This window comes from Nerophis ophidion, linkage group LG01, assembly GCF_033978795.1.
Source record: "Nerophis ophidion isolate RoL-2023_Sa linkage group LG01, RoL_Noph_v1.0, whole genome shotgun sequence".
NCBI classification, from domain to species: domain Eukaryota; kingdom Metazoa; phylum Chordata; class Actinopteri; order Syngnathiformes; family Syngnathidae; genus Nerophis; species Nerophis ophidion.
Window position 1 is genome coordinate 77,004,670 of NC_084611.1, and position 12,760 is coordinate 77,017,429.

The 12,760-nt window shown below is 38.4% G+C and overlaps 1 protein-coding gene across 1 annotated transcript; it reads right to left on the reverse strand.

Annotated features, from left to right (window-relative positions):
- Positions 1–174: 174 nt before the first annotated feature.
- Positions 175–12,377, reverse strand: tacr3l (tachykinin receptor 3-like). Its single transcript, XM_061911980.1, has 5 exons — positions 11,971–12,377; positions 7,418–7,606; positions 7,198–7,348; positions 1,480–1,676; positions 175–1,383 (listed from the first exon to the last, which is right to left on the reverse strand). Exons 1-5 carry the CDS (start codon positions 12,336–12,338, stop codon positions 1,161–1,163), a joined length of 1,128 nt encoding a protein of 375 aa, XP_061767964.1. The 5' UTR covers positions 12,339–12,377; the 3' UTR covers positions 175–1,160.
- Between the last annotated feature and the right edge of the window lie 383 nt (positions 12,378–12,760).

Sequence of the window (12,760 nt, forward strand, 5' to 3'; positions counted from 1 at the left end):
TTTAGACTAAAGGCCTACTGAAGTGAGATTTTCTTATTTAAACGGGGATACCAGGTCCATTCATGTGTCATACTTGATCATTTCGCGATTTTGCCATATTTTTGCCAAAAGGATTTAGTAGAGAAAATCCACGATAAAGTTTGCAACTTTCGTGGCTAAGAGAAAAGCCCTGCCTCTACCGGAAGTCGCAGACGATGATGTCACATGTTTGACGGCTACTCACATCTTCACATTGTTTTTATTGGGATCCTCCAACAAAAACAGCTTTTCGGACCGAGAAAACGACAATTTCCCCATTAATTTGAGCGAGGATGAAAGATTCTTGTCCAAGGGTATTGATAGCGTCGGACTAGAAAAAAAAAAAAAACGCGATTGGATTGGGACGGATTCCGATGTTTTTAGACACATTTACTAGGATAATTCTGGAAAATCCCTTATCTTTTTATTGTGTTGCTAGTGTTTAATGGAGTTTAATAGTACCTGATAGTCGGAAGGGTGTCTCCATGGGTATCTTGACGCGCAGTGTCTCAGGGGAGTCGACGGCAGCTATGGACGGCACAAGCTCAGCTTTTCTCCGGTAAGGACTGACTTTTTAACCACAATTTTCTCACCGAAACCTGCTGGTTGACATGTGGTCGGGATCCATGTTCGCTTGACCGCCCTCTGATCCATAGGAAAGTTTCACCTCCAGGATTTTTAAACAAGGAATCACCGTGTGTTTGTGTGGCTAAAGGCTAAAGCTTCCCAACTCCATCTTTCTACTGTGACTTCTCCAATATTAATTGAACAAATTGCAAAAGATTCAGCAACACAGATGTCCAAAAAACTGTATAATTATGCCGGTAAAGCAGACGACTTTTAGCTGTGTGTGTGCGCAGCGCTCATACTTCCTAAAAACAAGACGTCTTGCGTACACGTCATCATTACACGACGTTTCGAAGACGAAACTCCCGGGAAATTTAAAATTGTAATTTAGTAAACTAAAAAGGCCGTATTGGCATGTGTTGCAATGTTAATATTTCATCATTGATATATAAACTATCAGACTGCGTGGTCGGTAGTAGTGGGTTTCAGCAGGCCTTTAAAAACTTGATTTAACTAACAAATACGCCAATAAACAAAACATGATTTTATGTAATAATAATACTAAAACTAATGAATTAATTATGTTTATTTTCAGGCTCCGGTTTGCACTTGGACCGATTTCCACGAGAGCAGACGCTCTTGTCCTTACTGAGGATGCTGCTGTCGACCCGGGAGAGTGTGCACCTGCTGCTCTGGTGACCCAGGCGCAGCCTCCGGTTCTGGAGCTCCAGCTCGTCGTAGCTCGACATCCGGACCAACGGACACCAGCGGAACACTCGCTTGAAGCCGGCCCGGAACCTGAACCGGCCCAGCCCCCCCGTGCCCGAGGGTCCAGACCCAGAGGATTTAGTATGGTGCCTGACGTGCGCGTGTAGGAGATGCGAGTGCACCTACCTGCTGTTGAGGCAGCAGTAGATGACGGGGTTGTACATGGTGGAGCTCATGGCCAACCACAGCACCGCCAGGTACACCTGCTGGATGGACTTCCACCTGCTCAGGCGCTTGTTGAGGCCCGTCACCAGGAAGTAGACGTGATAGGGAAGCCAGCAGAGGGCGAAGGTCACCACCACCACCACCATCATCTTTACAATCTGCGGGGCAAGAAGCAGGGTTAGCCCAGTCTTGAATCCTTCTGCGGTGGGCGTGGTCTGCGGACCTGCAGAAGCGGGGTGTGGCAGAACCGGCTTCGAGATTAGCGACAGGTGCGTACATGACACAGCTGAGAGTGTTTGTCTATTCACCTGTCGCTCTGTTAAAGGCCTACTGAAATGATATTTTCTTATTTAAACGGGGATAGCAGGTCCATTCTATGTGTCATAATTGATCATTTTGCGATATTGTCATATTTTTGGTGAAAGGATTTAGTAGAGAACATCGACGATAAAGTTCGCAACTTTAGGTCGCTAATAAAAAAGCCTTGCCTTTACCGGAAGTAGCAGACGATGTGCGTGTGACGTCATGGGTTGTAGGGCTCCTCACATCTTCACATTGTTTACAATCATAGCCAGCAGCAGCTAGAGCTATTCGGACCGGGAAAGCGACGATTTCCCCATTAATTTGAGAGAGGATGAAAGATTCGTGGATGAGGAAATTTAGAGTGAAGGCCTTGAAAGAAAAAAAAAGGCGAGGGCAAGTGAAAGTGATTCAGATGTTTAAGATACATTTACTAATTCTGGGAAATCCCTTATCTGCCTATTGTGTTGCTAGTGTTTTAGTGAGTTAAATAGTACTTTAAAGTCGGAGGGGTGTGGCCACAGGTGTTTTGACGCCAGAGTCTCTGAGAGAAGTCCCGGCAGCTGCAGGAGGACGCTGGCTCCGCTGATCTCCGGTAAGAGGCGACTTATTTCCACAATTTTCTCACCGAAAACTGCCGGTCGAAATGTAGTCGGGATCCATGTTCGCTTGACCGCTCTGATCCATAGTAAAGCTTCACCTCCGGCAATTTTAAACAAGGAAACACCATGCGTTTGTGTGGCTAAAGGCTAAAAGCTTCCCACCTACATCTTTCTACTTTCACTTCTCCTTTCACTTCTCCATTATTAATTGAACAAATTGCAAAAATTTCAGCAACACAGATGTCCAAAATACAGAGTAATTGCGCGATGAAAAGAGACAACTTTTAGCCGTAAGTGGTGCTGCGCTAATCTGTCCCCTCCAACCAATAACGTCACAAACACGCGTCATCATTCTGCGACGTTTTCAACAGGAAACTCCGCGGGAAATAAAAAATTGTAATTTAGTAAACTAAAAAGGCCGTATTGGCATGTGTTGCAATGTTAATATTTCATCATTGATATATAAACTATCAGACTGCGTGGTCGGTAGTAGTGGGTTTCAGTAGGCCTTTAAAGGCAGCAGTCGGGAAGGTGAGGAGGGGTGGTTGATGGCGGTTGGCGAGGCACGAGGGGAGCGAGAGCAAGACAGACCACTCTTAGGGAAACCATTCATGTGCTCAATCGAGGAAAGACAATTGCTGGAAAGCACATAAAGACTTTGCACGGTCTGGTGTTTATTGTAAAATAAACATTATTGTTCACCCTGAAAAGGAGTGGTGGCCCAAAGAACCCGGAAGGAAGCGACTTCCACACCTTCATTTTTTAATCCCCAGCATATGTATTGCCAAAAGTATTTAGCCACCCCTCCAAATGATCAGAATCAGGTGTCCTAATCACTTAGCCCGGCCACAGGTGTATAAAATCAAGCACTTAGACATGGAGACTGTTTCTACAAACATTTGTGAAAGACTGGGCCGCTCTCAGGAGCTCAGTGATTTCCAGCGTAGAACTGTCATAGGATGCCACCTGTGCAACAAATCCAGTCGTGAAATTTCCTCGCTCCTAAATATTCTGGGTTTAGGAAGTTGCCAGGAGAATGGTACATTTCGGACTGCATTGTGCCGAGTGTGAAATTTGGTGGAGGAGGAATTATGGTGTGGGCTTGTTTTTCAGGAGTTGGGCTTGGCTCTTTAGTTTCAGTGAAATTAACTTTGAATGCTCCAGGATACCAAAACATTTTGGACAATTCCATGCTCCCAGTCATGTGGGAAGAGTTTGGAGCGGGCCCCTTCCTCTTCCAACATGACTGTGCACCAGTGCACAAAGCAAGGTCCATAAAGACATGGATGACAGAGTCTGGTGTGGATGAACTTGACTGGCCTGCACAGAGTCCTGACCTGAACCCGATACAACACCTTTGGGATGAATTAGAACGGAGACTGAGAGCCAAACCTTCTCGACCAACATCAGTGTGTGACCTTACCAATACGCTTTTGGAAGATTGGTCGAAAATTCCTAGAGACACACTCCGCAACCTTGTGGACAGCCTTCCCAGAAGAGTTGAAGCTGTAGTAGCTGCCAAAGGTGGACCGACATCATATTGAACCCTATGGGTTAGGAATGGGATGGCACTTTAAGTTCATATGAGAGTCAAGGCAGGTGGCCAAATATTTTTGGCAATATAGTGTGTATAGCGGTGCCTAATGTACGCATTAAGTCTGGTTGTGCTTACCGAGCTCGAAGCAACTTTATTTGGTACATGGTGTGATGTTATAAACTTGGTAACACAAGAACTCCAAAATACATACAACCTATATTTGCATACTCTTTTCTTTCTTGCACTATTTTTTTTAAATTGCAATTATTGTTTCATTTATTTTATGAGCTGGTTCCATTTTACTGTACATACAGTATGTATAGTAACAATAAAAGGTGCACTACGTTGACAACGTCATTTTCTCTCTTTAGATTTGTCTTAAAAATGTATTTCGTGGAAACGAGTGATGAAGTGAATATTTCTGCAACTGTGACATATAATATTCATCAATGAGATGTCCTCTTCTGCCATTAATCCCACAGCTGTCTGGATGGAGTCTTACATCATGTCAGCTGTGATGCCCTTAATCCCTGCATATCACGCTGAGTGCACTTGTCTGAGTGCACTTAGTACACGGTGTCAAATAATTAGAGTCGCAAATCACTCACACAAACAAAGTCTCCATGGCAGAATTGTGTTAAAGTATCCAGTAAAAAACGTGTTTGCATCATTGAATTGACTTCATCATGAGCTTAATTTAGTGAATTAGTGTGACCACTAGATGTCACTAAAAACAATTTAACATTCCACTTCAATTGTTAGTGTTTTTCATACCTACCTTGATTTTTCAGTAATTTCATTTCATCAAACCTTTTCTAACATTTTTCATGTACGTATTTTGTTTACACTATAGTAATATATTACTATCACTATATTACCATTATTAGTCGCATGTCCTATCAACATTTTCAGCCTCCGATTCTGATCCGGATTTTTTGGCCTCAGATCCGATCCGGTTTTGAGGCCCGATCTGATACTTTAACATTAGATCAGTGATTCTCTCGTTGCAATCGGAGGCATGTAGGTCGTAGTCGAGGCCAAAATAAACAATTAAGACACAAACAAGTACAAACCCCGTTTCCATATGAGTTGGAATAAACGGAATACAATGATTTGCAAATCCTTTTCAACCCATATTCAGTTGAATATGCTACAAAGACAACATATTTTATGTTCAAACTGATAAAACTTTTTTTTTTAAAATCAAATAATCATTAACTTTAGAATTTGATGCCAGCAACACGTGAAAAAGAAGTTGGGAAAGGTGGCAATAAATACTGATAAAAGTTGAGGAATGCTCATCAAACACTTATTTGGAACATCCCACAGGTGTGCAGTCTAATTGGGAAAAGGTGGGTGCCATGATTGGGTATAAAAACAGCTTCCCAAAAAATGCTCGGTCTTTCACAAGAAAGGATGGGGCGAGGTACACCTGCGAGAGTAAATAGTTAAAAGGTTTAAGAACAACGTTTCTCAAAGTGCAATTGCAAAAAATTTAGGGATTTCAATATCTACAGTCCATAATATCATCAAAAGGTTCAGAGAATCTAGAGAAATCACTCCACGTAAGCGGCATGGCCGGAAACCAACATTGAATGACCGTGACCTTCGATCCCTCAGAGGGCACTGTATCAAAAACCGACATCAATCTCTAAAGGAAATCACCACATGGGCTCAGGAACACTTCAGAAAACCATTGTCACTAAATACAGTTGGTCGTAGCCTATAAGTGCAAGTTAAAGCTCTACACTGCAAAGTGAAAGCCATTTATCAACAACATCCAGAAACGCCGCCTGCTTCTCTGGGCCCGAGATCATCTAAGATGGACTGATGCAAAGTGGAAAAGTGTTATATGGTCTGATGAGTCCACATTTAAAATTGTTTTTGGAAATATTCGACATTGTATCATCCGGACCAAAGGGGAAGCGAACCATCCAGACTGTTATCGACGCAAAGTTCAAAAGCCAGCATCTGTGATGGTATGGGGTGCATTAGTGCCGAAGGCATGGGTAACTTACACATCTGTGAAGGCACCATTAATGCTGAAAGGTACATACGGGTTTTGGAACAACATATGCTGCCATCTATGCACTGTCTTTTTCATGGACGCTCCTGCTTATTTCAGCAAGACAATGCCAAGCCGCATTCAGCACGTGATACAACAGCGTGGCTTCGTAAAAAAAGAGTGCGGGTACTTTCATGGCCCGCCTGCAGTCCAGACCTGTCTCCCATCAAAAATGTGTGGCGCATTATGAAGCATAAAATACGACGGCGGAGAAGCTTTACATAAAACAAAAATGGGAAATAATTCCACTTTCACAGCTTCAACAATTAGTTTCCTCAGTTCCCAGACGTTTATTGAGTGTTGTTAAAAGAAAAGGTGATGTAACACAGTGGTGAACATGCCCTTTCCCAACTACTTTGGCACGGGTTGCAGCCATGAAATTCCAAGTTAATTATTTGCACAAAAAAATAAAGTTTATGAGTTTGAATATCAAATATCTTGTCTTTGTAGTGCATTCAACTGAATATGGGTTGACAATGATTTGCTAATCATTGTATTTTGTTTATATTTACATCTAACACAGTTTCCCAACTCATATGGAAACGGGGTTTGTATCTTGTCCTTCCAACCTATTCAATTGAATACAAGATGAAAAGGATTTGCAAATCATTGCATTCTGTTTTTATTTACGATTTACACAACGTGCCAACTTTACTGGTTTCGGGTTTTGTACGTAGGGCAACAATCTGATTTGCTAATCATTGTATTTCGTTTATATTTACATCTAACACAATTTCCCAACTCATATGGAAACGGGGTTTGTAAGTACATTTTCATTTAATCATTATTCAATCTGTGCTTTGATCTTTATTTTAGTACATGAATGTTAAATTGCATTGTATGTGCAATTTATTTTGACTCATTATTTTAGTACAGTGTTTTATTTTCCTATGTTACTGTTCAAAATCTTCTAGCCTAATTTAGCCATTCCAAACAGCTCAATTTTTCTTTCATCTGACCACAGAACTTTCCTCCAGAAGGTCTTACCTTTGTCCATGTGATGTCAGATGAAACTAAAATTTAGCTGTTTGGCCACAATACCCAGCAATATGTTTGGAGAAAATATAAGGCCTTTAATTCCAGGAACACCACACCTGCAGTCAAGCATGGTGGTGTGTGCGTGTTAAAGATTGTACTCACGTGTAAAGAGTCCAGCAGCGGTAAAGATCAGTTACCTTCCTTTTAGCCCGCAGCTGTCCATGATAAATATCAGATGTGTCTCCAGGAATCTCCCCTCCCCACAGGGTCACCCCAATAATGGAGTAAGTGATGCCCATCACCACTAAAGGCACCACGTAGACCAGAACAGTCACCACGATGTGATACCTGCAGAGAAATCAACGCATTCCTTCGTGAAGATCCATATTGTTGCGGGATTTTAGTTCCCGCACTCACATGAAGGCGTCGTCTGCCATGCGGGGCCACGCCACGTAGCACAGGGTCCTGCGAGGCAGGACTCGGGTTGTGGAGAAGTAGCAAAGCGGGAAGGCCAGGACCACGGCCAGACTCCAGATGAGCACAATCACAGCCAGGGTGGCTTTGGCTGACAGGTGAGGCTTCAGAGGATGGATGATGGCCATGTACCTTCAAATGGAATATGCTATGGAATATTCACACTGGGGTGGAAAGTTTCTACACTTGAGCTTGAAAGCAGTTTCCGGGTCATAATAGTTATGTAAAGTCATCTTGAGTACATATACTAGGCCAGGGGTCACCCACGCGGTGCCCGCGGGCACAAGGTAGCCCGTAAGGACCAGATGAGTCGCCCACAGGCCTGTTCTAAAAATAGCTCAAATAGCAGCACTTAGCAGTGAGCTGCCTCTATTTTTTTTATTTTTTTTATTTACTAGCAAGCTGGTCTCGCTTTGCTTGACATTTTTAATTCTAAGAGAGACAAAATTCAAATAGAACTTGAAAATCCAGGAAAATACTTTAAAGACTTGGTCTTCACTTGTTTAAATAAATGCATTTATTTTTTCTACTTTGCTTCTTATAACTTTCAGAAAGACAATTTTAGAGAAAAAATACAACCTTAAAAATGATTTTAGGATTTTTAAACACATACCTTTTTACCTTTTAAATTCCTTCCTTTACTTTCCAGACAATTTAAATCAATGTTCAAGTAATTTTATCTTTTTTATTGTAAAGAATAATAAATACATTTGAATTTAATTCTTCATTTTAGCTTCTGTGTTTTCGACGAAGAATATTTGTGAAATATTTCTTCCAATTTATGATTAAAATTTAAAAAAAATATTCTGGCAAATCTAGAAAATCTGTAGAATCAAATTTACATCTTATTTCAAAGTCTTTTGAATTTCTTTTAAAATTTTTGTTCTGGAAAATCTAGAAGAAATAATGATTTGTCTCTGTTAGAAATATAGCTTGGTCCAATTTGTTATTTATTCTAACAAAGTGCAGATTGGATTTTGACCTATTTAAAACGTGTCCTCAAAATTCTAAAATTAATCTTAATCAGGAAAAAAATACTAATGATGTTCCATAAATTCTTTTTTTAAATTTTTTCAAAAAGATTCGAATGAGCTAGTTTTTCTATTCATATTTTTCGGTTGAATTTTGAATTTTAAAGAGTCGATATTGAAGATAAACTATGTTTCAAAATTTATTTTAAATTTTTTTTTGTTTGTTTTTTCCTCTTTTAAACCGTTAAGTGTTTTTTTCAACATTTATTCTCTACAAAAAAACTTCCGTAAAAGGAAAAAAAAAAATTTCCGACGGAATGACAGACAGAAATACCCATTTTTTTTTAGATGTATAGATTTATTTATTAAAGGTAAATTGAGCCAATTGGCTATTTCTGGCCATTTATTTAGGTGTGTATCAAACTGGTAGCCCTTCGCATTAGATTAGATAGTACTTTATTAATTATTATTAATCAGTTAATTTTTTAAATTAATCAGTACCCAAGAAGTTGCTCTTGGTTTCAAAAAGGTTGGTGACCCCTGTACTATAGGTGAATACCTACGCAGTATACGGTTGAAGATGAAAAGTATTTCACCCATGTGAGAGCTATGTTAGGTTTTAAGAAGGGATCCTTACATTTGTCCAAGGGCAGGAATGTTGTATCACCAGTATCATACAAATAATATTATTACATAATCTCAATATATTTATGTTACAGTAATCCCTCGCCGACTGGTAATAAAATTACTTGTGAAAATTGTTACATAAAAAAAACCTTTTTACTTTCTCCTGAATAGTAGATTACATATATGTATATAACAAAAATAGATTTTTAGGACCCTTACTGGTGATGGAGAACGTTGTGTTGGCATACTTTGCAGGTTGTGTGGATGACGGGTCAAATAGATATAAATAAATCACTCATTAAATCATGAAAACAATCAAATAAATAGTGGAATGATTAAATAAATAATTAATTATATCATGAAATAATTGAATAAATAATTACGGCACAATATGAATAAAATCATGACATAATTAGATAAATCATTAAATCATGAAATAACTAAATCAGTCTTTAGATCGGGGGTGTCAAACGTGGGGCCCGCGGGCCGGATCAGGTACGCAAACAGGTTTTATCCGGCCCGCAGGATGACTTTGCTAAGTATAAAAATGAGCCGAAGTTTTTGAATGAAATATAATGCTGTTCTAAATCCGTCCACTAAATGTCGCAATAGCAAGTCTTTGTATCTTTGTAGATGATGCTACATATGTAGAAAAAAAAAATAAGTCCAGGAAAATGAGCACACTACATAAATGAAATTCTGCATTTTGACTTTGATATTATTTTTTTTGTTTTGATCGATTGGAAATTAACACCGATGATGAACATGATCCCATCATTTATTCAGAAAGTACAAATAATGACAAATAAAGATATGATACTATTAACCGCAACATGTAAGTGTAAAATCAAAAAAAGCAACAAAAAGATTTGTACATTTTCAAACTGTGCTTGTTTTATTTTTAAACAAAGAAAACAATCAGAATTTGCCTTTATTTTTAAGTTATGGTGCCGTGATTTTACCAGTCCGGTCCACTTGAGAGTAGATTTTTCTCCATGTGGCCCCCCATCTAAAATGAGTTTGACACGCCTGCTTTAGATCATGAAATAATTGAAAAAATCATGAAGAAATTCAAGAAACCATGAAATAATTGAATAAATATGGAATTCCGCCCGAATGCAGCTGAGATAGGCTCAAGCACCCCCCGCGACCCCAGAAAAGGACATGCGGTAGGAAATGGATGGATGGATGAATTAATACAATAATTCATTTAATAATGAATTACTAGTTATTAAATAATTAGTTAAGTCATGAAATAGTTAAATACATCATTATGGCATATTAAACAAATCATGTCCCAATCACATAAATCATGAAATAATTGAACCAGTCTTTAATTCATGAAATAATTGAACAAATCATGAAATAATCTAATAAATCGTGAAATTCAATAAATAGTAAAATCATACATTAATTCATTAAATTTTAGAGCTATGACATTAAATAATTCATTGAATAATGAAACAACTGAATAAAACATTCAGTCATGAAATTATTCTATTAATACATGATATAATTCAATACATCGTCAACTAATAAAACATTTAATTTAATCATGAAATAATTGAATCATTGCATAAATCATTAAAATAATCAAATAAGTAATTCAATCATGAAATTTCCAGAAATATAATTGAATCTTGACATAATAAAAAAACATAAAATAATGAAATCACCAATTAAATATAGATGTCATTATTTATATGATTAAATATTATTTTACATTAAAAGACTTGAGTGACACATTTAATAACATGTACGTATTTATTATGTGATACGACATTTAAGTAGTGATTTTTTAAATATTGTACTATTTGTCCCTCCGTATAATTTTTGCAGATAGGAGTGGACTAATAAAGTAGACATCTTAACAACAACAAACACGTAATTAAAGGGTAAAATGAAGGTGCAATAGAGCATTTAGATCAGGGCTGTCAAACTCATTTTAGATGGGGGGCCACATGGAGAAAAATCTACTCCCAAGTGGGCCGCACTGGTAAAATCACGGCACGATAACTTAAAAATAAAGACAACTTCAGATTGTTTTCTTTGTTTAAAAATAGAATAAGCACATTCTGAAAATGTACAAATAATTTTGTCGGGGTTATTTACACTTACATGTTGCGGTTAGTTCTACGCTATCTTTTTTTTTTAGTTATTTATACTTTCTGAATAATTTATATGATAACATTGTCTTCATGTTGCAATTGCCGTTTTGGCGTCATATGCTCTGTTATTTCTTTGGATCAGGGGTGTCAAACTCATTTTAGATGGGGGGCCACATGGAGAAAAATCTACTCTCAAGTGGGCCGGACTGGTAAAATCACGGCACGATAACTTAAAAATAAAGACAACTTCAGATTGTTTTCTTTGTTTAAAAATAGAATAAGCACATTCTGAAAATATAAAAATTATGATGTTGTTTTTGTTTTATATTTTTATTTGTTGTTATTTATACTTTATGAATAAATTATGTGTTAATGTTCATCAGTCAACTATTTGGTGTTAATTTTCAATCCATCCATCCATTTTCTACCGCTTATTCCCTTTTCGGGGCAAAATAAAAAAATTATATCAAAATCTAATTACAGAAAGTTATTTAAGTACTTTGCTCATTTTCCATGACTGGTACACTAACATCATGTGGTTTATTTATTTATTTTTTTACATATGTAGCATCATCTACAAAGATACAAAAAATTGCTATTGCGACATCCGGTGGACACATTAAGAACAGCAGTTTCTTTCATTCAATAATGTCGACCAATTGTTATACTCATCCCGCGAGCCAAGCCGTACGTTTGACACCCCTGATTTAGATCGTAAATAGTTGCAATTGAAAGTATATCATTATTGTCCAAATAAACAGTGAATCAGAATGGAGAGAGGTGTGTGTACCTGTCAATGGCGACGGCGGTCATGGTGTAAATGCTGGCGAACACCGCGGCGACCGGGAAGAAGTTGTGGAACCTGCAGTAAAGTTCCCCGAAGTACCAATCCCCGTGGGCCGCGTAGATCAGGTTGACGAGCGTGTTGAAGGCGGCCGTGGAGACGTCACACAGCGCCAAGTTGAGCAGGAAATAGTTGGTGACGGTCCTCATCCGCCTGTGCGCCACGATGATCCAGATGACCACCGCGTTGCCCAGCAGCGCCACGCCGAGAACGGCGCAGTAAGCCAGGGCCCACAGCGCCACTCGCCATGCCGGCTGAACGAACTGGTTGGCCGGGCTGCGGCTGGAAATGGAGCCGTTCGGGTCTGAGGCCATGATTGGAGGGGATGTTCTCTGTCGTGCTACAAGAACCACTTTGTCACATCTGCGGCAACACATTAGTACTAATCTGTCTGTCCTGACATTTACATCAAATACAGACAATCCCCTCCCTCGCTGCATGGGGATGCGGTGCAGGAAAAAAATTAAATTTTTTGGAGACACTTCTCTGCATTCGGGGCAATGCAAGAAGTCACCCATTACATGAATCGAAATAATAATGACTTTAATAAATAAATAAATAAATAAATATATATATATATATATATATATATATATATATATATGTATATCCATCCATCCATCTATCAATTTTCTACCGCTTGTCCCTTATATATATATATATATATATATATATATATACATATATATATATATATATATATATATATATATATATATATATATATATATATATA

Coding starts and splice junctions, on each gene's coding strand:
- tacr3l (XM_061911980.1), bottom strand. CDS start 12,338: ATGGCCTCAGACCCGAACGGCTCCATTTCCAGCCGCAGCCCGGCCAAC. Junction 7,349..7,417: donor ATGGCAGACGACGCCTTCAT/GTGAGTGCGGGA, acceptor ATTTCTCTGCAG/GTATCACATCGTGGTGACTG. Junction 1,384..1,479: donor TACTGCTGCCTCAACAGCAG/GTAGGTGCACTC, acceptor GGGCCGGTTCAG/GTTCCGGGCCGGCTTCAAGC.